The sequence below is a fragment of the Poecilia reticulata genome, chromosome 10, assembly GCF_904066995.2.
Source record: "Poecilia reticulata chromosome 10, P_reticulata-male-v2, whole genome shotgun sequence".
NCBI classification, from domain to species: Eukaryota; Metazoa; Chordata; class Actinopteri; order Cyprinodontiformes; family Poeciliidae; genus Poecilia; species Poecilia reticulata.
The window spans coordinates 7,085,657-7,113,606 of NC_088839.1; the positions used below are offsets into that span (position 1 = coordinate 7,085,657).

At 40.0% G+C, this 27,950-nt stretch overlaps 2 protein-coding genes across 5 annotated transcripts; both read right to left on the reverse strand.

Annotated features, from left to right (window-relative positions):
* Positions 1-501: 501 nt before the first annotated feature.
* Positions 502-27,950, reverse strand: ids (iduronate 2-sulfatase). Of its 4 annotated transcripts, XM_081611653.1 has the most exons (13): positions 27,752-27,940; positions 25,574-25,710; positions 22,188-22,365; positions 21,995-22,083; positions 9,357-9,557; positions 7,126-7,296; positions 6,904-7,030; positions 5,683-5,853; positions 5,190-5,296; positions 3,985-4,101; positions 1,111-1,221; positions 792-917; positions 502-709 (listed from the first exon to the last, which is right to left on the reverse strand). In XM_081611653.1, the coding sequence occupies exons 1-13, from the start codon at positions 27,822-27,824 to the stop codon at positions 629-631; spliced, it is 1,689 nt and encodes a 562-aa protein (XP_081467779.1). In that variant the 5' UTR covers positions 27,825-27,940; the 3' UTR covers positions 502-628. The 4 variants fall into 4 exon arrangements, with proteins under 4 accessions (XP_081467779.1, XP_081467780.1, XP_081467781.1 ...); XM_081611654.1 differs by lacking the exons at positions 21,995-22,083; positions 22,188-22,365 and having other exon boundaries at positions 27,752-27,941; XM_081611655.1 differs by lacking the exons at positions 21,995-22,083; positions 22,188-22,365; positions 25,574-25,710; positions 27,752-27,940 and adding an exon at positions 9,948-11,358.
* On the reverse strand, positions 11,483-14,853 carry LOC145553089 (uncharacterized). Its single transcript, XM_081611652.1, has 3 exons — positions 14,217-14,853; positions 13,382-13,901; positions 11,483-13,273 (listed from the first exon to the last, which is right to left on the reverse strand). Exons 1-3 carry the CDS (start codon positions 14,286-14,288, stop codon positions 11,799-11,801), a joined length of 2,067 nt encoding a protein of 688 aa, XP_081467778.1. The 5' UTR covers positions 14,289-14,853; the 3' UTR covers positions 11,483-11,798.

A 27,950-nucleotide genomic window follows, 5' to 3' on the forward strand; every position in this document is an offset into this window, starting at 1 on the left:
TGTGAGGATTCCAGTGGCACCAAATAACTAACGAGATGAAACGTGTTGGTATGTCAGTAAAGTTTCAGCATCCTGGGCAACGCAGGCAGAGGAAAGGCTTTAGCCGCTCAGCCTCTCACTGCCAGCTAAGAAAGGTTGGTGGCATCAACTCACTCGCTCAGTGGTAACCTAGCAACAACCTCCTGAGAGACTGGCACAGCAGCAGTTTCACATTTTGCCTTCATGCCTCAAAACTGCTTAAAAATAAAAATGAAAAAATAAAACGGCAAGGAGTGAAAAATGTGGCTAAAACAGAAAAGGTCACGCCACCAATTTGGCAGTCTATCAGATATTAAAAACAAAACCCTGATCAATAATCGATAGACTGATATGAAACCTTTACATCTTGATACATTTTTTCAGCCACATCATCCAGCCCTGATAGAATCTTTTCTTTACTTTCTTTGTGGAAAGTAAAGTTTTAACATTTTTAATTAGGAACATAAACCAAAGTCCAAAAAATTGAAAAAGTGCAAGATTTTAATATATATATATACACATACATATACACAGAGTGTTTATCCCTTTCAGGCAGCCATATTCCCTTTGAGTTTGTCCCAGTGAGTCCATCTGTTGTGTTTAATGCTCGTCACACCTTCCCTCTGTCTGTCTTCAGTCCTGCTGTGTGGTAAAAGAGCTGGAGCCTCATTCTAGTCTGCAGACTTGTGTCCTGAAAAATAAGTAGCAGAGTAGCTAAATACTATTCAGAAAAAAACCAAAAGATTAGTTACTGGAGCCAATTAAAAACGTACAGGAGGAAGGCTGGCCATCTTCTTCGTCACCATATTGTGGTCCAGTTTCTTGTAGACGTTCTCATCCTCCTCAGGGTCGACTGACAACATGTACAGCTCCCCTGCATGAACATCCGACAGGTTCACCTAGGTTGAGAGACGAATGAGCGATAAAGACAAACATAAGCCACTTTTTGACATGGGATAAGTCTGAGACGCACAAGATGGATGGATCCATCGCGCTCAACTCCCCAGGCAGAACCCAACCCGTTTAGAAGAGAAGAGGCAGATAGGAGAAAGAGCTGTCACGGCGCGAGAGTCCTGAATGTGACACACCCACCTGGAAGCTTCTGGGATTGAAGCCAAGCCACAGGGTGTATCTGTAGAGCCAGTTACGCATCGAGTAACCCATCACCTTGATGTCTTTGAGATCAGGAAGGTCAGAGTTGTTCTAAAAGAAGAATTTAGAGCAATGAGGCGTTTTTTTAATCTGAGGACATTTCTCTGCATAGCTGCCAAGTCATTGTATCAAGCATCAGGCTGTTGCATCTTCACGGCTCTGGAGAGAACAGAGGAGGCAGCCCAGGTACAAACAGAGGGTAAAGGTCAGGGGTGGGATTAGAACTATACTGCCGTATTTTGAGACACTGTTGTGATAACGATTATTTTGAACAAATCCCAAAAAAAAAAACTGTTCCCACCACTTTACACTATTCTTTTTTTTTATAAACTATTTTTCAATATATCAAAATACACGTGACAGTATACATTATATCAACATAAACAATTTTACACAATATCTCTACATCTCTATATCTATCTCAATCTATATACATCTATCTATGTCTCCATCTCTATACATCTGTTTAGATCTAAATGTTGATATATTTTATAGTATGTTTAACTGAATCATTAATATGCAGGGTTTCCCCCAGTGTATTATAAGCCTGGCGGCCCGCCATGCTTTATTAGCCCCGCCGCCAGGCTAAGCGTTGCTTGTTTACGTTTCTAGGAAAATAGTGATAATTAAAAAAATAATAATTATTATTTTTTTATTTTTTTAAGGCCGGACTGCAAGTGTCTCTGTTGCTCTTAGCATTTCACTAGCAGAGCAGATTTATTCCTAAAGTTTAGGTTTATAATAGGTTTATAGTTTATGCATTTAAAGCTGACAGCGCGCGGACCAATCACACCGCTGGCGCCTCTGCGCTGCCGCTGCTTTACCTCAGCAGGATTGCGCGCTGCCGCCTCCTTTCACTCAAACTGGACACAGGCTGACATGTATGGATGTTTACATCAACTTACTGTGAGGAATTGTGATCCTTTGGAGAACTCTAGGTAAGAGTTTAAAACCCACCGCGTTAGCTCTGGTTGCGCAGCTCTATGTGAACCGCAGGAATAACTTGTAGCAAATTCAGAGGTGCGCGTTGTAGAGCGGTGAGAATGATTTATCTTTGTGAACCCGGTTGGCCGGAGTGTTTGTGGATAACGAGCAGCGCTAACCTCATGCAGGTTCAGACCGGTGAGGAGCTTTCGCGCTCTCCTCGGAGTCATGCATCACGCTGATTTTATATTATTTATTTATTTTTTTTTAGTATTTTTCCGGTTAAACGATGCATCAAACCATATCAAATGCGTTGTCTACTTAAGAGTTAATGCGCGCGGAGATCTGAGAAACTCGCCCCATAAACTCGACCAACCTAAACAGTTTCTGTGACGCTTATTAAAAACTCAGACACAAAATGAAAGAGCTACTGAAGCAGCATTCAATTAAATCTCCCGTTTGTTGCGCATTTCTGCGCAGTGCAGCGGATTTACTCAATGTGCAGGGCTGGTCCAAGGCTGTATGACTTTGACTCGGGGGGGGGGGGGGCCCTCGTGCTGCTAAAAATATCAGTACCTCTAGCTTCTGTGTTAGATTTAGTGAAATATGGGAGATACGATTAGTTTAATTGGCCAGCCTAAAAAGCAATAAGTTATAATAGCAGTTTACTAATTTGTATTTGTAAATTCAAAGATTAAACTCACAGCATCAGATTGTTGCTATTGTAACAAAACAATATAACTATGAATATTGTTCTTTGAAGTTTTACAAAGTGAACTTGCCAGCTCCTTAAAATCATGCATCTAAATGCTAAACAATTTAAAATGTTTTAACTTATGTATGCCTAAACAATTTAATCAAATTTAACAGCATTGATAATCTCAATAAACAAGTGTTACTTTTATGCATCTGTGGTCTGTTTTAAAATATTAGTGTTTATGGGGCCCTTGAAGCCCTTGGGGGCCTGATGGAGCCGCTGACTTAATTTGGATTAAATGGAAGTAAAAATTAACTGTTTTTAGAGTAGTTGTGGGTTTAAATAGCAGTTCACTGGAGATGTTTCCCCGTAACATATAATTACACAATAATAATTTTACATTTCCTGTCTACTTAACATCTTTTAATACAAAAACATGGTGGACCGCCTCAACCATCGGGCTTAGCAAGTTTTCTGGGGGAAACCCTGATATCCCATATTTTACCATTTCTGTATGTCCCTGATCTTCCATATAACCATCTAAAATAGTGTTGCATCTTTTTTTGAATGTATTTATAGTTGTACAATAATTCAGTACTTTAGCAAAATTGTTTCGCAGAGTCACTCCACAGGTTCATATACACATGCTTTTCATTGTTCTTTATTTTTTAAATGAACATGTCCACTAAAAATGTATGCTCCTTTCTGTAAGCAATTCTTTAATTTTTTGGGTAGTATTACAGAAAAATAAATAAATTAAAAAAACTGAGACGGCTTTCATAGCACCAAAAAGCACAAATGTTCTTAAAAAACATCCCAATTTGGAATAGGCTTCTTCAAGACACCGTTTAAATAATTGAGATTTACATCATTAAACTGCACACAGCAGTGACATTTAATCAGACTTTCAAATATATTGATGCTCTTATGAAACAAACCATTGAGATAAAAAACATTTCTGACAGTTTTGTTTCTTCTGTGACATTTATGGACATTTATCTAGACAACAATAAATTAAAATCATGGTAGGAATTTTTTTTTTTTTTACGATTAATGATAAATGATACGATAAATATCCACCTCTAATAAAGGCTCAAACTGATAACCAAGTTTTCTTGTTTTGCTTTTTTTAAAATTAACTGTAATTTCACCATCGTGATGAAACTTTACGTGGTGTTTTGTAAATGCCCTACCTGCGGGGTGTCAGCGGGACGAGGGTATTGGCTGAAAGCCATGCGCTCAGGGATCATCCCTCGTTCTGTCTGGTAAAAAGTGTCTACCAGGTTCCTTCCTGCTGTGCACAGCTCCACCTGAAACGGAGCAGGAGGGGAGTAAAACACTTGGCCTGCAGCGATAACTGATTTTACTGGACGATAAAATGTCGCAGTAATTATCGTGATAAACCAAGAGGTTGTTTGAGTCTATTTTCAAGTACTATCTTGATAACGGCATAATAATGTAGCTTCATCCTCTCAAGGACCAAGAAACTTTAATTTAGTAAAAAATACTTTTCACAGGATCTGTAAAATATTTTAAATCCATAAATGGAAATAAATACCACACACAACCAAAGCCATTAATAAGATGTGTATGTCGGAGCCACAACAGTGGATTTTCCAGATTATCTGCCAGCTCTTTGTTTTCTTTTATTAAAATCATTCAATAGCTGGAAATAAAAGCTACCTTCAGAGATTCCCAAAATATCTGGAAAACTTATTTCTACTCTCATGTCAAACAGTCCAAAACAATTAGGCCTAAGGCAAAACCTATCGCAACCGTTAGCATGAACCTAGCATGAAATTTCAAGTCATCATGCTAATATCATTAACGAAGGAAAAAGTAGAACTCAACTGTAAAACAAAAAAAACGAGTTTTCAATTTTAAAATATTAAAAATGTCAGCTCTGGCTTTGTGGTCTGAATTAATTCAGCTGTGATTAGCAGCATTTACATCAAGCAGGGTTGGGCTGGGACTTTTTGAAAAATGGATCAACTATATTGCAGATGTTCCAAGTTAGTAAATGCACTGACTGTACATCATCAGTTTTGGCACAGGAAAAGCCACCTGTTACTTTTCTTAACATTTTTTTCCAGAACATTTCCTTCTCGGTAGCAAGAAAAGTATCAATGGCACATTCATGCTCAACATTTAACTGCCTGCTACATGTGATTGATTAAAAAGAAGTTACAATCCAGATGAACCTAAAATAATTTGTGTTGTGCAATAGTTTGGCTTAAAATGGCTTAATACAATATTAAGCCAGGTAAAAACATCCTAATTAAAAAGCTCAATCTCCAATCTGAGCTGTTAAATCTATAGCATAAAACCTCAAACCTGACGCATTGATACTCTGAGCTCCTCTTGTGTTGGATAAATTTACTTATTTGGGTTTTTATACCTGGAAAGAAACATCAGGGCACTCCTCAAGTGCTGGGAGGCCGGCCATGCAAGAAACTGTAGGAAAAACATCCACCAGCTCCACCGTGTTTTGGATAACTCTGGCATCTGGGAGCAAAAATAAATAAAAATACAAAGTCATGCAGTTGAAGTTTTAACCAACCACAGCCAGCAAAGACAGCGAAGGTACCCCGAAAATGTGTTTTAATGTACTTGCATTTCATCACCATTGCACCACTTTTACTTGCAGAAAAATAAAACTATCCTTAGGCAAAATATCCAAGAGTATCCATGTCTAAATACGTTTCTTTCAAGCTCCCTGTGTACATTGAAGACTTCATTAAAAGTTTAATGGCTACATTAGAAAATGTTTTAACAAGCTTTATGAGAGCACTTAAAAACCCACAAGTTTTCTGTTTAAATATGCACTAAGGCTGTGGAAAGCAGAGACTTTTATAGGCATTAAAAAGGTTTCGCCAGTAGAGGGTTCTTACTTGTGAAGCTGTACTCTGGTTGGGTTAAAACGTTAATAAAGGGGAAGGTAGACTCTCCTGGAGAGCTGTAGGAGGCCGTGACCCCAGGGACAAACATGATGAGGGGAACACGCGTCACCACGTCAAAATTGGAGTATTTAGCCCACTCACCGTGTTCACCTAACGACCAACCTGTTTTAAGAAGAGGGGGAAAAATTTGAGGTTTTGGATTAAAAAGCGCTGATGTGACAGAGGTGAAGATAAATCAACATAGCACAAATAAAAGCACTAATTATATTTGCACAACTTTTTTCACGTCATCCGCCACATAAATGTTCACATTAATTTAGCTTTGACAAAAAAAAGGACAAGATGGGAAGTAATGCAAACAAAGAGCAGCAGTTTTATATGACAAGATATTTGCTGTCACAACACTGCCATCTGGTGGTCAAAGGGAACTACAGCAAGTCATTGTTGAGTGGAACATCTTGTTCAGGGAGGAAACAATTTACAGCTTATGAAGATGTGCAGAAGATCTTAAAATACATTCATTTCATTGTAGCATATCCTCAGAAAAATCCAGCTTTATTTCTAGCAGAAAAAAAATCTTACATTAAAAAAATAATTTTAAACAAAATCTCCCATGACTTCTAGTTAAATGCAACTGTTCTTTTGTTTATTTATTACCTGTTAATAGCCTCTGGGAACTTTAAATAGTAAATCAATGACCTTATATTTACCCGGGGTACAAACATAACGTGACAAGTGCATGCCTTTAGGAGGCAATCGTTTCTCAATAGAGCCCAGACCCTCTAGACGAAGCGAAGGGTACAAGTTTCTGGTTTATATCGTCCTAGTTCCAACTCAGCTGGATCAAATGAGTGAATTACCTCTTCAGAATGCCATAAAGTTTAGCAAAGGCCTGGTAACAAGTTCTTGATTTTATTCAGGTGTGTTTGGAGGGTTGCATCCAAAACCTGTAGGATAGCAGATCTCCAGAACCAGGGTTCGAGACCCCTTATCTAAAAGTGCCAAGAGTAATATCTATAGATCCCTTTCTTCATCTGATCCAACCTTGTGAAAAAAATCACAGGTGAAGACCAGAAAAGAGGTAAAAGATCACTTTCACGGTTTCTACACATCTTCACTAGGGTGTGCAAGTAAACCTGTTACATCTGTACGAGAGATACCCGCTAGACTCCAGATAATAAGAAAACAAATTTTAGGGCATAAAAATCTAACCATGATCAGATGTGAAAACCACCATTGTGCTGTCAGTCAACCTGAGAGCATCAAGAGTGCTGAGAAGCCTCCCAACTTGAGCATCCATGTAAGACACAGCGGCGTAGTAGTGCTGACGGATACGCCGCTGGAAGACATGGCAGAGCAACATCGTTGTACTTCCTCATTGATGAAGAAGGAGCACACCATCGTCGGGTTGAAAGGTTTGCGGTTTTTTTTTACCTGGAAGTCTTTAGGAATTGGTCCGTATGGAAAGCTGACATTTAGTTTCTGAACGTCCTCCCTCTTTCTCACATCGGTCCAGGGATTGTAGGCTACAGGCGGAAGGAGTTTGGGAACATCTGGGTCTAGGGCCAAAGGCATTTCATCTAAGGGGTACAGGCTCAGGTACTCCTGGAACATTGAAGGGTATTCAAGTGTTAAACATGGATAAAACCACCACAAAGAGACAGTGTAAAGATGGAAATATCTACTTCCAATGTTTGCATTTAAATTCTTCACTACCGCTAATCCAAAAATTAATACTACCAGCTAGCACCAACAAAACACCTCCATGGAGCCGTTTGGAGATTTCTAAATAAAACGTATCAAAGATTTTCAAGAATCAATGCCGTTAACTCCTGACCAGTACTCTTGTTTTCTCGACTTTCCTTTTCTTTCCTCGTTTGGACTCTGGTTATCCCAAAAAGCTATTTTCCATGCTCCTTCTCTTTTTTTCTATAAGCCATTATTTCTCCCCATTTCCCCAACACCATTTACAAAGGCTTTGTGTCCGCTTTTGTCTAGGATTTGGGAGCATTTGTCCAAAACATACTTAAGCAAAACTGCCTCCTCTCACAGAACAATAACCTCCCCCCATCTCTCTCACTCAGCCGTGTTTGTGCCAACAACAGCCTGCTCATTTAGGGGCCGGGGGACGGAGTGAATTGTTTATAATGAATCCGATTCAGAGCGACTGAATCGCTGTCTTTGTGCCATGCATTACACAGACTGGACCAGAACAACAACTGCGGCCAATCAAACGCAGCGAGACAAGACATTTTGAGTATGATGTCAACTTCATGAAGATATAAAATAATCCCAGTTTATTAAATCTCATTAAAACAGATTTAATTGACCTTCATTTGCTGCTTAAAGTCTCTTCACATGTAGAGATTGAAATGTTTGCTCATTTTTATGAAAACAAGCTCACGGATTCAGAGATGGAGCTAGGTCTGGACTTTGATTAGGCCACTTGGACATCGATTTTTTCATGTGTAGTTCCAATCATTTTCTTATTCCTGATAAACTTTGACCCTGTGAAGAAAAAGCATCCCCATAGCATAATGCAGCCCCCACCTTGTATTAACATGGGAGGATGTGTTTAGGGAGTTAAGCAGTTCATTTTCTGCCTTTTTGGAGCTAAATTTGGATTCTTCTGACCAAAGCTTCATATGGGAGGCATATAGGAGGCATGTTTGCCATGCCTCCTATATGTTTGTTTCCCTCAATCAGATTTTGGAACAACAGATTTATTATTGAGAAAACTCAGAAGGGTAACAGCTGCGTTTACTACAGTTAAGATGGTGGCCATGTTTAGATAGGTTTGGATTTCCATTTTCCGATGATGACTTGGTTGCATTTCGTAAAATCTTTGGATAGTTTTCCATGACTCAACTCTGCTTTACACTTCCAAATTTAATCCCAGATGCATCCTTTCTGATTTTTAACAGTAGTATACTCATCAGGTGACCTATAAGTGGCTGAAATAGATTTTAATTTAGGGAAAAAACAAATTCCTGTTTTTATTAGTTTGAAAACCCTTAAAACCAACATTTTACTTCAAGTTTCATAAATATTCCACACTATGGCATATAAAATTCCAATAAATACATAAAATTTGTAGCAGCAGTGCAACAAGTATAAATAGGGATATGAAACACTGTTTAACGTCATAGCATTACTGAACTAACAAATCAAACAACCTGTAAGCTCTTCTTTCACAAGCAAATTAAACACCAGATCAATTCCATTTTTACTTTAACTACACAGTTTCAGCTTTGACACAATGAGGATCAGACGGGACAAGCCATATCTTTGATATGCAGCTGCATTCATCCAACATCTGACAATGCACAGCTAAAATGTTCAATTTGCCACAGACTGTCGTTTTACACGACCCGTTGCATAAAACTAAATTTGCAAATGTTCCTGTTTAGCATGTTATCATCACAGCAGTCTCTCCCAGCTGCTAGACATGATCAAAATCAATAACAGCAGCATGTGTTGGGAGATGTTTATGTGAGGACGTGAAGTCTGTGAATGCATCAAAAGCTGCTCAATTAAAACCAATTCATCAGGAAGCTTGCCGATGGGTTGAGTCTGATGGATGAGATACGTTTCCACTCTGATGAATTCCATGTTTTACAAAAGTCGTGTTGTATAGGCTGTGCCATAAATAAAAACTTGTGTACCTGTGGGATCCTGAAAGGTATGTGTGGTTTGTGAAAGCCCACAGCCAGGAAGAAAGGCGCACCGTCGCTGGCCCGACTCTTCAGTAGCCTCACTGCTTCGTCGGTGCTCTCCAGGTCCGGCAGGGTTCCCCCGGGCTGCTCCGTCACGTTAACCGCACACAGCAGGTTGGCGTGGAGCTGACCGTCCTCACCTTTACACATCTGGAGAAGAGATGTTAACTTTATTTGCTTTCAGAGATGATTTTGATTGCGTGTCCTCTTCCTGTCCACTCCAGGTCCAAAAGTCATTCTGTGACAGTCACGATTTACAAATTTTGCTGGGTGATAAATTGCCCCAGTAATTGTGATAAATATTGTTTTGAGATCATTTTCAAGTAATATAATTGATAATGGCATAACAAATTTTTGTAAAGAATGCCAGCAATGGAGTGGAAGATATTTAAAATAACACAAGGTTATACAATAAAAAAAAAAAAATGAAGCCATAAATAAAATGGATTATGAAGTCTTTGTAAACGAAACTGCCCTTCAAACAGAATGGGAATTATGGAGCTCATTTTAATTAATGCAATTAATTGATGAATTGCTTACTGTGACAGGCTTAGCTGGATAATATCTGGGTGTACAGCAGTTGTACACTGTTCACTCCTTCACACACTGGAACCCATTTCATACCCACATGTTGTCATGACAACCATTTCAAACACTCCTGCCAGCCTTTTAGCCCAGTTATTTTTGTTTGTCTTATTTTAAACAACTCTGTCATAGAATCTACTTCTTTTTCTGGGCTGTACATGTAAACTTGTGACAAAGCTTGATAGATGAAGTTACCCTTTCAATTTTTAAATGTAAGTGCGTTATGAACAGTGCAACAGAAACATGATTTACAGTATTAGCTGCAGGTACAAACATCCACTAGGCACACACAAAAGTGAGGCATGGTCAGAATTAGATGTTTTTTAGCAGACAGCACCATTTTGTATCGCAACACTTCATTTAACCTTTTACATTGCAAGTTAAAACAATCAAAAGCACCTGTAGCAGACTCCAAGTTCCAGTCTGCCATCAACTTCCTCACCATATGCTTGTTTTGAAATTACCACATTCAAATCATCAGTACTGGAGTGCCACAAGGTTGTGTTATTGTGTCCCCATCTAATCCAAATCCAGTCTATTGACAGAAAGTCCAAACTGGAGATCCAAAAGTTTGAAGATGACATCTATGGGTATGAAAATAATGGAGGCTTAGTTTTGGAGTAATTGGACAGAGTATTGTGACAAACTGCCACATGTTGACCCTAAGGACTATTGAGACAAACGTATGGGAAATTCAGATTCCCGCATATAATGGGGGAGAAAAAAAAAAACAAAAAACGGAATAAGTTCAAAATGCTCTTTAGGCAGGTACAAAATGATGCTTGGTCTGGACAAGATGTCTTTAGATAGATGGCAAAATTTGTTGTAAAAACTGAGGATAAAATGAGGGAAAAAAGTAAACCTAGAAACAAAGGCAAAATGAACACCTGTGCGCTTTGAAAGAGGAAATAAAACCTTTTCCTGGATACAACAAAAAACTAAATGTACAGTTAGAAAAACTGTAAATACTAAGCAAAAAAAAAAAGTCACTTCCAATGTTGGGCACCATCAGCACCTAAACAGACTACTTACAGATTACAGTGTAGATGTGTGTACATTACTTTAGTTAGATTTGTTTTGGTAGACCAAGTTAATCTTTAAGTTTGTGCTACTGGGCAGAACAGCCCACAACAGTAAGACGTTTCTCTTCAGTCTAATATTTTTTCCTTCCTCTCCCCTCATGCTTTGTCCCATTGAAGAAACGGAGCATGGCGGCATTTGTCATCTTCCCTTCGTCAGAGCATCATAATGTAGCATTCAGATCTACAGTGGCTCAGAAGGAAATCTGACGTTTAATCTTAAGGTAGAATTGTATCAGTGAGCCGAGTTTGTGTGGTTCCCATTTCCTTTTATCCTTTCCTCTCCTACAGACTGGTTTAGTGAAGGTTTGCTGTGTGGCATTGTCAATAAAATGTCTTAAATATCCTGTTTTCTGTGCGACATGTTAAAATGTTGAGTTTGTCCAGGTTTCGAGAAACGAATACACAATATACATTGCATGAAGGTAAATGTTTAATTAAGTGCAACTTTCCCAACAACTCAAAAACACAAACATATTCAGCTGCTTCTGTAGATCAGTTTTCAGTTTTAGGAGGAACAGGTTTCATTGAGTTTTACTTCCTCTTTGGGAAGCTTCCACTGAAATCAAAAGTGAAAGTGGGACTTTGAGGATCCCAGTTTTGACCACTGGAGTTGATTGGCAGCAGACTACAAACTTTTTCTGAATTATTTATGGACAATGTGGGAAGGGGGAGAAAAAAATGAAAGATGCAAATGTTGGGAAGTCCCATGCAGAGAGGACACACCCTAACTGCGATACCTCTGGTGGTGGATGGTTCGTTTACGTTGTCTTCTTTGAGGAGAGGCTGGTGTAGGAGGAGGTGCGGCTGTAGGAGGAGGCGTTACTTTAGGATGAGGTGGCGCTTTGGAGAGAGGTGTGGCTATAAGAGGAGGAGCAGCTTTGGGGGGAGGGTGCACTTTGGGATGAGGTGCAGCTTTTAGAGGAAGTGGCGCATCTAGAAGTGGAGCTGCGGCATTAGAAGGAGGTACCACTTTGAAAAGAGCTGCCACTGTATTAAGAGGTGGGGCTTTAGGAGGAGGTGCAGCTATAGGAAGAAGTGTGGCTTTAAGATGAGGCAGGGCTTTAGGAGAAGGTACGACTTTAGCAGGTGTGGCTTTAGGAGGAGGTGCAGCTATATGAAGAAGTGTGGCTTTAAGATGAGGCAGGGCTTTAGGAGAAGGTACGACTTTAGCAGGTGTGGCTTTAGGATGAGGTGTCGCTTTGGGAAGAGGTGCAGCTGTAGAAGGAGGTGTGGCATTTGAAGGAGGTGCAACTATCTGAAAAATTACAACTTCAGGAGGAGGTGCAGATTTAGGATAAGGTGCCGCTTTGGGAAGAAGTGCAGCTGTAGAAGGAGGAATGATGTTAGGAGGACGTGCAGCTGTATGAAGAGGTGCTGCTTTAGGAGGTATGGTTTTAGGGGAAGGTGCAGATTTATGAAGAGGTGCAGATTTAGGATGAGGTGCATATTTATGATGAGGTGCAGATTTAGGATGAGGTGCATATTTATGATGAGGTGCAGATTTATGATGAGGTGCATATTTATGATGAGGTGCATATTTATGATGAGGTGCAGATTTATGATGAGGTGCAGATTTATGATGAGGTGCAGCATTTGACGGCAGCTCAGCTATATGAAGAATTGTGACTTTAGGATGAGGTGCAGATTTAGGATGAAGTGCCGCTTTGGGAAGAGGTCCAGCTGTAAAAGAAGGAGCAATTTTGGGAGGAGGTGCAGCTATATGAAGAGGTGGCGCTTTATGGGGTGCAGATTTAGGATGAGGTGCATCATTTGACGGAGGCTCAGCTATATGAAGAATTGTGACTTTACAATGAGGTGCAGATTTAGGATGAGGTGCATTCGTAGAGGGAAATGTAGCTTTACGAGGAGGTGGTGCTTTACGAGGAGGTGGTGCTTTACGAGGAGGTGGTGCTTTACGAGGAGGTGGTGCTTTACGAGGAGGTGGTGCTTTAGAAGGAGGTGGTGCTTTATGAGGAGGTGGTGCTTTGGGAAGAGGTGCAGCTTTAAGAAGCAATTCAAGTTCTGGCAGAGGTGCAATTTTTGGAGTCAGTGCAGAAACTTTAAGAGTCTCTCTAAGAGGAGTTAAAGCTTTAGATGGGAGTTGGTGGATAAGCAGGAACTGATTCTCTCTTTCCATCACCTGCTCCACTTTGGCTGAAACTGAATGCCGATTGCATCCAGATACATTCTGCTCTGGTCCTGTCAAAAGCAAAAACAGTCGTTTAGAACAGCTGGATACATTTCAGGAGTTTTAACATCTCAGCCTGCTGTTATAGGTAAAGTCTGCTGGTCAACTTTATAACTAACCGGCTTGTTTGATTTTCACCGGGATTCGAGATGCTCCATTTGCTGGGGCTGGAGGAAGAGGAGGCAGCCTCAATGGCAGATATGGGTTCAGTGAAATGGAGGTGAGCTCACTGGGAATGTGGAGGTCCATGGTGCTCAGTGTGTCCACAGATCCAACCAAAGCTTTGAGGCGTGGCTTTCTGGCTCTGCCCGGAGTTTCAGTCATCTCACAGGCCAGCTCATCCAGGGCCCTGTTGGGGCCGCTTTTCTGCTTCCCATTTATAGGAAGAAAGTGGCAGGTTTTCCTGATGCTCGCTCGTCTCCAGGGGGATTCGGAGGACTTTGGCTGGAAGGCCAGGAGCCTAAGCGAGGGAGAGGGTTTCTGCCGGATGGAGCGGCCCAGTCTCTTCATTACAGCACTGTTCCTGGTCGTCACAGAGTCACACAGCCTCTCTATGCGCTCAACGAGGGCAACGCTGTCGGCATGCTGAACTCTCTCCATTGCCAGCATCCGGGAGTTATAGCTGCAGCCGTCTGCAGTCTGCGAAACAAAGATTTTTACCGATCCAGCTCACAAAAATCACTTGCAACAATTAGTACTACTCAATTTAAATAATTAATAACACTATAAATAACTGAACTAGTTAAATGCAACTCTACATTCATGTGTTTGTTAAAAATTATTTCTTAATTTGAAAAAGCTCTTAAATTGTAAATTCTTGTAAACTAGGCAGCATTTACACTTTGGTTTTAAGCTTTCAAATTACATCAGCCATCTAAATCTAAATAAAATATTTATATCTAAATAAAACAGTCAACAACAAAGTTTCAAATAGAGTGGGAATTGGTTACTTACATTACTTTGAATGCCACGCCTCTCGTTTCCATGCCACTGCATGAAGGAGTTTGTTTTCTTGGGAGAAGCCATGAGGCTAGCAAAACCTTGACCAGATCGATCGGGATAATCGCGGGGGGGGGAAAAAATAAGTAGTTTCTCTCAAAGGTTCAGAGTTTGTCTGACGGTAAAAAGGAATTCCGCAGCTTGGGTTTTGATTTGTGACATGTCGTCAGAATGTTACACTGCTTTCAACATTCTGGTGACGCCATGGAGACGTGCAATTGAAATGTTTGCTCAGAGTTTGGTTTTACATTTCAAGTATTTTTCATAAATTGTACATGAATGTTAGTGGGACATTTAACATTCATGTTAATGTCCCACTAACATGAATGTGGGACATTAACATGTCTTCTTTTTATAAGAAAGTGTTATAAAACACTTTCTTATAAAGGGTTTTATAAGAAAGAAAAATTGCAATACTAAATCCAGAAGTTTGAACTTCAATAACTGGCTGCGGAAACACTTTGTATCTTAAATAGATAATATAGGTGCATCACAAGTATGGAGTCAGATGGTAGACTCAGGATTTATTTAAATCAAATTAATCAAGAAAGGGTTATGTTTGTAGAAATCCTTTATATTCAGTTTAACAAGCTGTTACGACCAGTCTAGGGGGGCCAGGTCGCAACATGAAGGATCCATCCTCCTCCGATCTCAACATCCGACACACACAAAATTGAACAGTTGATAATGATTTATTTTTAAAAAGATATATCTTTTTTTTTATCAAGATGTTACAACTGGAGTACCTGGCTTCAGAGTGAGCTATCGCCGAAAACAACAAACAAAACGAACCTATCTAAATAATAAGAGAAGCTTACCTAATCAAAAGTAAATAAACCAAAGTACAAAAAAACTTACCTTCCTAACCTAAGAAAAACATGAGAAAACTAAGGAAACATAAACGGCAACTCACTCCTACACTCCAGAACTCTAACACAGATAAACAAAGGAAAAGGGTGTGGCCGGTGGAGATGAGTTGAGGATGGAACACAGGAAGTCCGCGTCAGCATCTTTTATGTCCGTCCCTCCGAAAGGCAGCCAATGGGACATCTCCGTCGTCTTCTTGGAATCAATCAATCAGGGACGGGCACCTGCCGACTCATTTATAATCAACTGTACGCCGTCAGTCGTAACACCCCCTTTCCTAAGAATTAAACACACCCCCAAGTGTTTAATTCAAATGAGAAAACTAAAAAATTCTAGACAAAGCATCAGCTATTACATTATCCTTACCCTTTTTGTAGTTAATCTGCAAGTTAAAGCCTTGCAGAAGCAGAGACCAGCGCATCAGTCGATGATTGGAGTTGCGCATTTGGGAGACAAAAACTAGCGGGTTATGATCAGTAAATACTTGTACAGGTTGCGCACTAGAACCAAGATAAACTTCGAAGTTCTGTAAAGCAAGTAATAAAGCAAGAGCTTCTTTTTCAATTGTACTGTAATAAAGCTGATGTCTGTTAAACTTTTTGAGAAGTAGCAGACAGGATGGTCTATGCCTTGCTCATCTTCTTGCAGAAGAACAGCTCCGGCGCCAGACAAACTGGCATCAACTTCAAGTTTAAAGGAACGTTCGAAATTTGGCGCAGCCAGCACTGGTGCACTGCACAACAATGCTTTGGCAGACTCAAACGCAACCTGACAAGATAAAGACCAGACAAAATTTTTCAAAGGACTAACAAGTTCAGTGAGTGGACTAACTACAGCTGAAAAGTTTTTACAAAACCCGCGATAGAAACCACACATTCCCAAAAAGCGACGCAAATCTTTTTTTGTTTGTGGGACAGGAAAATCGATTATTGCCTGCACTTTAGCAGCAATAGGACGCACTTGTCCTTGACCAACCTGTTTTCCTAAGTAGGTGATAGTGGCTTTACCAAACTCGCATTTAGAAAGATTTAATGTGAGAGAAGCATCACGAAAACGATTGAACACTTCTGAAAGAGTTTCCAGATGTTCTGACCAAGTAGCGGAATAAATTACTACATCATCCAAATATGCTTCACAATTTTTCACTCCAAATAACACCTTTTGCATTAAACGTTGGAATGTAGCGGGTGCATTACGCAGCCCGAAAGGCATAACGGTATATTGCAGGAAATAATCGGGAGTCACAAAAGCAGAAATTTCAGAAGCCCTGGGTGTTAATGGGACTTGCCAATAACCTTTTAACAGGTCCAATTTGGTAACAAATTTGGCGGAGCCAACACGATCAATGCAGTCCTCCATTCTCGGAAGCGGAAAAGAATCGGCCTTAGTGACAGCATTAACTTTTCTGTAATCGGTGCAAAATCGAGATGTGTTGTCTGGTTTCGGGACCAGAATACAGGGCGAACTCCACGCGCTGTTACTGGGCACCGCTAAACCATGTTCAACCAGGTAAGCCACTTCTTGTTGCATTAAAACACGCTTCGTTGGATTTATTCTATAAGCATGTTGTTTGATTGGTTTCTCAACTTCCACATCAATATCATGGAAAAGCACGGAGGTTTGCTGTGGATGATCTGAGAAAAGCAACACATTAGTTTCAATCAGATCAACAACATCTTTTCGGGCAGATTGTGACAAATGAGATAGGAAAGATTCCAGGTTCCCAACACTTCTGAGTTCCTCAAACGAGCCATAGGCATACAACCGCTGTTCTCCCTCAAATCGTCATCGGCCAGATGATAGAGTGGGGTTGAAGAGCAGATAGAAATGGGGCTACAAAAGAGATTTTATCGACAACGCCTTCTCTGGAACATAGCGTTTAAGCATGTTAATATGACAAACCCTCATTTTTCGTTTTCGATCAGGAGTCTTAATCACATAGTTCGTCTCATTTATTTTTCTGTCCACTTCATATGGTCCAAAAAATTGTGCATGAAGACTAGATCCACTTATAGGAAGCAACACCAAAACCTTTTCACCAGGAATAAAATTTCTGATCACAGATTTTTTATCATAACGAGCTTTCATTTTACTCTGGGCCTTAGCCAGGTTTTCTTGGGCCAGCTGACATGCATGAAAGAGACGCTCTCTAAAACTGCTAACATAATCAAGAACATTATGCTCAGTTTGATGCGACTCTGACAACCATTTCTCTTTAACGAGTTTGAGTGGACCGCGAACAGTGTGTCCAAATACCAAATCTGCCGGACTGAATCCAAGGGATTCCTGAATGGTTTCTCTAACTGCAAATAGCAGAAGTGGAAGACCCTCATCCCAACTTTTACTAGATTCAAGGCAGTATTTGCGCAACATAGTTTTTAGGGTTTGATGAAATCTCTCGAGCGCACCCTGGGACTGTGGGTGATAGGGGCTGGAGGTTTGATGTTGAATTTTCAGTTCATTCATAACCTGCGCAAACACTTTTGACATAAAATTTGTCCCTTGATCCGTTTGAACAACTTTAGGTAAACCAAAAGTTGAAAAAAAATTTGTGAGGGCTTTCACAATGTTCTTCGCCTTTAACGTGCGTAATGGAATTGCTTCCGGAAAACGAGTGGCAGCACACATTATAGTCAAGATGTACTGATGCCCCGACTTGGTCTTTGGCAAAGGGCCGACACAGTCCAATAAAACTCGTTCAAATGGTTCGCCTAGCGCTGGAATGGGATGAAGCGGCGCTGGAGAAATTGGTTTATTTGGCTTTCCAACCAATTGGCATGTGTGACATGATCTACAATAATTCACTACGTCAGACTTTAAACCAGGCCAAAAAAAATTACGTAACACCCGGTGATAAGTTTTTTTAACACCACAATGTCCAGCCAAGTTGGCATCATGTGCAAGACTCAAAATCTGAAGTCTGTAATCTTGTGGCACAACCACCTGATTTATTCGATGCAGATCACCTGAATCTGGGGACCAAGATCTCATCAGAACACCGTTTTCAACAAAATATGTCACTTGGGCTTTAGATCCACTCTTATCTACAACAGAAAAGCAAGAAATCAATGACGGATCATTCTGCTGCGCTTTGATCAATATCTCCTTAGTAATATTTAAACTCAAAGTTACGTCTGCAGGAATAAGTTCAGGAACGTCACCTTTTGACACTGTTACAGAGTCACTTGCATCAAAACCATTTTCATCAAGTGTAGCCATAAATGACCCAGACAAATCTACGATTTCCCCCATTTTACGAGCCTGCGCGCGTGTAATTGCGCATGCAGGAAACTCATTCAAAGTAACAGCTGATTCAGTAACAAGGGTAACCGAAATTGGGTCATCAACAACTTCCGGTGTAGGAAACACTTTTCCGCCAGCCAAGTCATTACCAAGAATGAAAGAAACTCCTTCAATTGGTAACCGCGGACGCACAGCTACTTAACGCGTCCCGAAACTAATGGTGAATACAAGTGCACCATATGCAGAGGGGCTTTGGTGACGCTCATTTTATTCCCCACACAAGAATATCTGAACCACAAGATGTTTGCGTAGATAAAGGCAGCACAGATTCTAACAAAAAAGAGTGATAAGCACCTGTATCCCTAAGGATTGTGATTGGAACTTTATCCTTTCCTCACCCGTCAAAGAAACAAAACCTTGCGAAATAAATGGCAAAAACTGCGGATCAACATCAACTTCAGGTTTTGTTGAATGTCACCGCGTACATTTGGCTGGGAAGCGGACTTTATTAATCCCACACCCGCAGGAGTTTTTATACTCTTAGCTTCTTTTTCCTTCAAGACGGGGCACGCAGCAATTAAATGTCCAGGTGCGTGACAGTAAAAGCACTCACGATTGTTAGCTTTTAAGTTAACTGCTGGCACATTTCGACTCACTGAGAGATTTTTTCGTTCGGACAAATTTTCTTGAAACGAATTCTGTGAAAAAAACACATTTTTGTGAGTCAAAATAAATTCGTCAGCCAAAAGTGCTGCTTTAGTTAAAGATGACGCTTTCTGTTCATTTAAATAAGTCACAATACGTTCAGGTAGACACTTTTTAAACTCTTCCAACAAAATAAGTGATTTTAAATCATCAATAGTTTTAACTTCACACGAACAACACCATTTATCAAACAAAACATTCTTCTGTCGCGCAAACTCAACGAATGTCTGATTAGCAGTTTTATTAAGATTTCTGAATTTTTGACGATATGCTTCCGGGACAAGTTCATAAGCTTGCAACACAGTTTTCTTAAGAATATCATAATCTAAACTCTGCTCAAAAGACAAGCTCGAACACACTTCTTGAGCCTTTCCAACAAATTTACACTGCACCAAAATGGACCAGAATTCCTTTGGCCAGCTCAAGGCAGCGGCTATGCGCTCAAATGCGCCAAAATAAGAGTCGACCTCAGACTCACGAAATTGCGGGACCAATGTGATGTGCCTACCAATGTCAAAAGTAACAGAAACAGAAGAATCTGTGCTTGGTGGTTTTGGTGAAGCTGCAGGTGCTCTGTTTTGAAGCTCAAGAGCTCTGATCCGAAGATGCATGGCTTCCACTTCCAGCTCCTTGTTGCGGTTCTCCACCTCCCTTATATGGAGTGTGAGACGCAGATCCTCCGACGACATACCTTCAAGAGGTTTAGAGTCCTGATTGAACTCTGAGACTGCAGCAGGCGCATCAGCCAATGTCGAGTCACCAACCGCGCCAAGTGCGGCGTCTCCGGCTTCCTTCATTGCAACCGTTTGCAGCACACCTTTATCCACCAGTTTCTCACACAGCGTTTCCTTCAGTTCTGATTTTCGATCACTGTAAGACACCTCAACATTATAATGGTCAGCCACAATAAGCAGATCCGCTTTCTTACATTTGTCCAATTTTACCCAAGAAGGTGAACGTACAAAGTCATCAAGGGAAAACCCCTTCTCCATAATTCCCCGGTGCACAAAATAAAACTGCCAATCAGAAAAAATAAACACTTACCGAACACAACGAAAGAAGACACATAAAACAAAACCAAGATTCAAAAGTGGGAGTAGTTTGAACGGACGAGCCCCCAATTCATGTTACGACCAGTCTAGGGGGGCCAGGTCGCAACATGAAGGATCCATCCTCCTCCGATCTCAACATCCGACACACACAAAATTGAACAGTTGATAATGATTTATTTTTAAAAAGATATATCTTTTTTTTATCAAGATGTTACAACTGGAGTACTTGGCTTCAGAGTGAGCTATCGCCGAAAACAACAAACAAAACGAACCTATCTAAATAATAAGAGAAGCTTACCTAATCAAAAGTAAATAAACCAAAGTACAAAAAAACTTACCTTCCTAACCTAAGAAAAACATGAGAAAACTAAGGAAACATAAACGGCAACTCACTCCTACACTCCAGAACTCTAACACAGATAAACAAAGGAAAAGGGTGTGGCCGGTGGAGATGAGTTGAGGATGGAACACAGGAAGTCCGCGTCAGCATCTTTTATGTCCGTCCCCTCCGAAAGGCAGCCAATGGGACATCTCCGTCGTCTTCTTGGAATCAATCAATCAGGGACGGGCACCTGCCGACTCATTTATAATCAACTGTACGCCGTCAGTCGTAACAAAGCTTTCACCTAAAGGCTTAATGGGAGGTTTTTTTAATTCAGTCTGCAATCATCCAACTCGAAAATGTTTCAAAAAGTTCACTATCCATCCTAAAGCATTGACTTGACCAGCTAGAATCAGTCTTCAGACATTATAATCTCATCTCTGAATGGCTGCTCTGTCCTCTGTAACTTGTTGTTCCCTAAAAATGTGTTACTATGAGCCTGCGGAGCCAAAGCTTCTGCAGGGTTAATCCAAACTTTCCAATTAAAGCTTCCATATCATCTGTATCACAAGGTTGTGTTGCCATGCCCCTTATCTTCATTCCCTAAACTACTGACTGCAATGCCACCAAGAACATCCTGAACATCGCAGATGACGCCATTATGGGTAGTTTCATCCGATAGTGATGTTTTTGTAAAAATGTACAATTTGATCAACCCCCACTAAATGAGAAATGGTCTGTTATATGACCGCCCTTGCTTTTACATAGCCATATAGTTTTCACATAGTCCATACCTCCAGAACAGAGTTATTCAATCATTGGTAAGTGGCATATCTCAGAGAATATGCTACTATGATTCTGTTGATTTTAGGAGCCCTAAAATCAACAAAACAAAATTAAAAAGATTGAAGACGACAAACAACTCATACCAACCGTCAGTCAGTGATGGAGGACTGGTTATATTTTTTGAGAACCTGGGCCCTTTGGAGTCACTGAGTCAACCATAAACTCCTCTGTATGCCATAGTACGTAGAGTCAAATGTGAAGCCATGTGTCAGAGAGATTAATGTGAAATGAAATGGCACAATGGTCCCAAACAGCAGAAAATCCACAACAGCATGGCTCAGTCTGAATTCCTGCACAATGATGGTAAGGAATCACACAAAGGACCAAAACATCAACTTATACTAATTAAGTCCACATGGAACTGGGTTTATTTTGATTTCAATTTTGTTTAAAGGAAACCTATTTGAATGTCTAAATCCTTCCATTTATCCTTATAACAATTATGACAGAAACAATATCACAGCTCAGTGGTGAGCAGTGCTTTTACATTGCATTCTTCTACTGAGGAGTCAGTAAATTCAATTGATCCTCATGAATACAATGTGTGCTAATCAATTTATCTTGTTGAAAGAGTTTGTCATACAGACCACAGGAGAGTACTGTCAAATATTAGTCAGGGATAAGTTGTTCCTTGTGAAGGACAAGTTGTTATACTACCATGCAGGGTAATAACAATGTTTTAAACATGTAATTCGTACCTTTTGCTTCTCAAATCTAAAGGAAAATGGGTGATATGCAGGAACAGACCAGCTGTAGGGGTAGTCATCAGTGTGGTTTGAAGCAATTCCTATGGAAAGAAACAGGACATAAGCAAAAGGGGCTAAACTTGTGATCAACCATTTCAAATTGTTTTTAGGATTTTCTTCTTCCAGTAAAACACACTGTTCATACCTGGATGAAACACCTTTCCTACTGACATGGTGTAGTAGCCTTTAGATTTAAAGTGCTGTGGTAGAGTAGTGTAGTTCCCAGCGTGGACTCTCCAGTAGGAGTTGAAGTCATAGAGTCTGGTTGTGTCCGGTCTGCGACTGGTCAACATGGATGTGCGACTGGGAGCGCACACGGCTTGCTGGAGAAAGGGGGGTGTAACTAGTGACGGGTCCAGCAACACAGATGTGCCGGCGCATGCATCAAACCCATAGACCAACACGCGTGTCGGTGCGTGTATTGGTTTTAGCAAGTCACGTGACCAATACAGGAACTGTTTCGAGATGACACTGGATGCCAAACTGTGTTTATAAGGAAGCGAATCTGACAAAAGCATTTGCCAAACAAATTCTTGATCTTTTACATTGTCAGCTTCAAAGGAAATGTTTCCGCAGTGTGGGACCATTTTGATCTTATATTGGAAAATAAATTTGTTTTCATTTTTGTTGTTTCATCTGGTTCTTGTCAGTTTCTACTTAATCTATCTGAACCCAAATTCAGCTGAAACTGACTTTTAGTTTACTTTCATATTATGTTCTGCAGGTTAAGTGCAGAACATAATATGTTTAACTAAACTCTTATTTAAATAAATCCACCTTTTCAATGCTGAGGCATTATGAGACCAGGCATGAGAATGAAGTCCCAGATACACCTAGATAAACTCAGATATGCAGCCATTCTACAAATTACTCAGTTGCTTTTTATAAATTATTTCATATACAGTGAACCCTCGATGTAACGCGGTTCACTTTTCACGGTATCGCTGCTTCGCAGATTTTTTTGTGCAGTTTTTTTCCCCACAGTGTTCTTCATCCCAATTGTCCATATGATTGGTAAAAACAGTCTCCGCGCTACCTGAGTGTCAATAACGTTATGGTGTTTAATACAGATTGGCCACTCAGGAGATGGAAACTGAAACTTTCAATATTTACTGGGAAAAAAAAAAAAAACTGTGGCCAGGGACAGCTCAAAACCCGACTGGAGGCTCGTTTGATGAGATCCGTCGCTCTGCCATAGATACAGCTGTGAATCTCGCAAAGCAGCTTGGAAGAGACGCTTTAATGACACGACTGCGGATCACATTAATAAGGCCCGATTGATGCACAAGGACATCCGCTGACCTGAAAACAGGTTTTGTTCTTTGGTTTCAATGTAGAGTATTTATTTATGCTGTGTAATAACTGTAAAAAATAACGGTAACTACTTCATGGATTTCGCCTCACGGGTTATTTTCGGAACGCAACCCCTAAGAAAAACAAGGGTTCGTTGTAAATGTAGTGTTTACTTAATTTTTTTCTACAGCAGAAGTTTTGTCAAAAAAGCATAACAGGCTTAATTTCAAAAGGTTGTAAAAAAAAATTTTTTTAAATAAAAATGTGTGGGAGAAAAACAGTCCATGCATCCTCATTCCAAACACATTCACTTAAATTTTCACTTTATGGTACATGTTCACATTATTTATTGACTGTATATCAAATATATATTTAAATGTAACTGAAGATATGACATAATACAACATATAATATTCAATAAAATACAAAGACTTAAATCTTACTGTATAGACCTGGTCATCAAATCACTACGTTGCCTGTAGGAATTTTTAATGTCCAGCAGGTGTCAGTATTGAGTGACAGTATCGACACAGTATCAATACAGTGTTGCTATGAGTCGAAACGCCTCATGACGCCTCATTTACCCATCACTAGCTGTAACACGGCGGCCTTTTGCGGTTGGATTTTACAGTGAGGAAGACTACTTGAGGCAGAGTCAGGTAGAAATAGCAGTGGGTTTATTCTTCACAGCATCAACACACACAACTAAATTTTTCACAGGTGAAACTGCAGGCTTAAATAGTCTCAGCTGTGTTGGACCCAACCACCTCCAATTCACAGGGGGATGTCACTTCACAAATCTCCACCTATTTAAATAAACTACATTTTATTAAATATAAACATTAAAATTTACTTTTTATAAATATTTTATCTTTTATCTTACACCAAATGAAACACCACAAAAACCCATAAACAATTTCCTCTCCCCACTTTTCAATGACCTCTCCCGGAACCTATAAATGGTGTCTGGACCCCCGGGGTAGTATTTGTCCAAACACCCTGGAGAGGACACAGAAAAGACAGGTGAGTCACTTAATGTCAGCACTCCACACTTAACAGATTATGCACAAACATTTGCTCAGTTTTACCCACCAGTAGCTCATTGCTCTGAATAACAATTATCCTCCCTCCATAGGCAACCACCTCACTTTCCAATGAGGAGCAGCTGTGCAGAGCCCAGAATAAAAGGCTACATGCCAATTACTAAAATACAATTAAAACTTCTTGTGTGCAAATTGTTATTTATGTGCAAATTTCTGCTTAAAGTGCAGTGCTTGTTAATAAAGTGCAAAAAGTGCTTTTAAAGTGCTATACAGTGACTTAAGTAAAAACAGTCCCAGTAATGAAGCTCTCTTCATTACAGGGGGGGAAATGGCTCTAAAACACAGTGAGACCTAACCTGTCCCAACTGGGCATGGACCAGTATAATTCACACAGTATGAGAAACTGGAGTAAAAAATAAAAACAAAATGCATTTCATAATCTAAAGACTTGACACCGAAATGAAACTATTACTCCTTCGGTTGCTGGTAAAATGTTGCATATAGCTACAATACAACAACACTTTTGCATTTTTATTTTTATCCAAAGAATCAAGGAAATGTACACAACATTTAGTATTAATCTGTCAAACTCCAGTCCTCAAGGGCCACTGTCCTGCAGTTTTTAGATGTGCCACAGGTACAAAACACTGGGATGAAATGGCTTGATTGCCTCCTCCTTGTGTAGACAAGTTCTCCAGATCCTTGCCAATGACCTAATTATTCTATTCAGGTATGGTGCATTAGAGGCACATCTAAAAGTTGCAGGGTAGTGGCCCAAACAAGTTTGACACCTGTGGTTTAAGTGTTTAATATTGAACAGAATTGGACAACTTTGGAGTTCTGTTTTTTTATAGAAAAACATTAGGAGAAAACAGTTGGCAGTTAATTGCTCCTTGTAGCTTGCAATCAATTTTTATTATTAAAAGTTTACAATTTTACCCTAATAAAGTGGAAATAAAAAATACACATTCTTGTTTAAAAGCTCCTCCCAAGCACAAGGGGCTAAACCTGTGATCAACCATTTCAAATTGTTTTTAAGGATTTTCTTCTTCCAGTAAAACTCACTGTTCATACCTGGATGAAACACCTTACCTTTCATCCAGGTATGATGGATGAAAGATGTTTCATCCCCCCTATGTTAAGAAAAAAGAAGCTGGAAATCATTTCAAATCTTTTTACAAAATCTTGCTCTGACCTGGGCAAACGCATTGAGGAAGACTTGGCTTTTGGATGCCAGCTGGTCAATGTTGGGAGACTTCGCAAGTGTGTCTTCATAGCAACCCAGGGATGTCCGCAGATCATCCGACATGATGAAGAGGACATTACTCCCCTCTGAAAACAAGCAGACCTTAAAGGTTTAACTCTAGAAACAAACACTTTAATACACCAATACCAGGTGGCAGGAGAAGAAGCTTACAAAAAAAGCAGAGTATTTAGTTTGAAACAAACGGATCAAAGAAAATTTCACTTCTGCTAATGTTGAGTTTATACGTCATAAAAAGACCCACTGAGTGAGCAAATATTAAGAGTTAACATTAGCGTGCGAGACTAAATGACAATACTTCATGAGTCTTGGTCACGACTCATGAAGTTTTAAATTCTTAAATTAGTTTTAAATTCTTGGGGGTACTATGACAAAAATAAATAAAACAATTATTTATATATATGTGTATATATATACTTTGTGTGCTTTGGAGTTTCTGTGGCAATTAATTTTTTTGCAAAGCGATAAAAGCTGGGTAGCTCTTGAATTGCTACAAAATAAAGCTGTATTTCCTTCAGCCCACTGGCTGCAATGTTGACACCTTGAGATGCCATGAGACCTAAATTCTGAACATCATGGCATGGAGTGCATCCTAGTTTTCCATGTCTGGCATATAACCATCTATTTTATATTTTAAACTGGTTCTATTGATCCTGTGTCCAGACAGAGGGATAATCAGTAGCCCAGGATCATGACCTGTTTGTTCTGAAGATCCTGCAGCTTCCACTTCTCTTCCTAACATGGTGCCTCCTCACCCTGAATCTCATGCTGATAGGAGGAACCACAGAGCTCTGTTAGGTTAAAGCACATCTTCTGAAGTTGAGATATTTTTTGTCCAACAGGTTCCAGAGGAATCACCTCAAACCAGATGTTGGACTGGATTTTATTTCACTGTCATTTGTGAATGTTAGAGCCTCATTTTCAACAGTGGAGCTATAAAGGTTGAAAAAGGTTATTTTGGAGAAAGTCTCATCAACATCAATATTTCCACTAAAGAGGCAAAAATCTAAATTGTTTAATAAAGGTAAAGCCTCTCAGACTCCGAGCCCGACAGCACCAAACTATTTTTTTCTATTAGACAATTAATTTAATTTCACATAATTATCGCGGTAGAAGCCATTTGTTTGTTAAATACCTAATGAAGCATATTTACTGTGTTTGATGTTTGTTGTAAATGACGTATACTCACAAAGAACGAGGTAATTAGTCCAAGTTTGTCGTTTATTGAACGTTCAGAAACTACAGCGGCTGTGATGCGCCACAGTAAAGGTTAAAAAAAAGGGTAAAACAACCCGAACAGGTGATCAACACTAAACCACTCGCACCTTTTTTTTATTATGAGATTATGCTAAAAACATAACATTCAGTCCGCTACGATATTAGATTTGCATGCTTGATATTTATTTTGCGATCGTTAATAAGCCTCTCATGAACACAGAGGTGGTTGATTAGTTCATTTTAAACTCCTGTGTTATTTTGGTAATGGAACCGAAACGCACAGAATTGCGCAACACCTTGTTGAAACAATAATTACTGAGATTGTTCGTTGGGTCATTAATTTGAACATGTTTTGTTGATTTTTGTTGTTGTTGTTCTTTCATAAAGTTACCAACGTTTTAAGCCAGTCAGAGGAGGACGTGCTGCTCTCAGCGTCCTGGCTGCGTTCAGTTTGTCACCTAATGCTGAGATCGACTCCAAACCTTCCGCGATCGTCGTGTTGCACCGCTGCTCTAGTAAAGCACGAACAGTTCAGAAACAATATGAAATGAGAAAAAAGGTATTCATTAACTCATTAAGTCGTGTTTTAGATTGTTCTTGAAAAACTAATCAGTCACGGCTGATTAGTGGGGTGAACTCACGGCTGCACAGTGAACCCATTCATGTTTTACAGTAGACAGCCGCTCCCCTCTCTTGCAGGGTTAGGGTTAGCCCCCCCCCTAAATCTTTTAGGGGTACGCAGTACCCCCTTACTTTCACCCCTGGGACTCACGACTCATTAAATTACAACTAACAACGCCAACACCATCACAGAAATGACTGCCAAAATATTCAGTAAAAGAGAACAAAGCTTATTTTAGAGTTACTTCCTCTTGGTATCGAGTTATCTACCTGCTGTGGCCGCAGCAAGTGTCCGTAAACGAAGCAACAGCAGGAAAAGCCACGTAAAAACTCCCGGGTTCATTTCTGCGCTGCTCAGAGGACTTCACGTAGGATACCTTCGACATGCTCCGTGAAACAACAACACAAACTCGGTCCAGCTGCTTAAATAACTTCCTGTTAATGAGAGTCAGCGAGGTCCTGCGCGTTC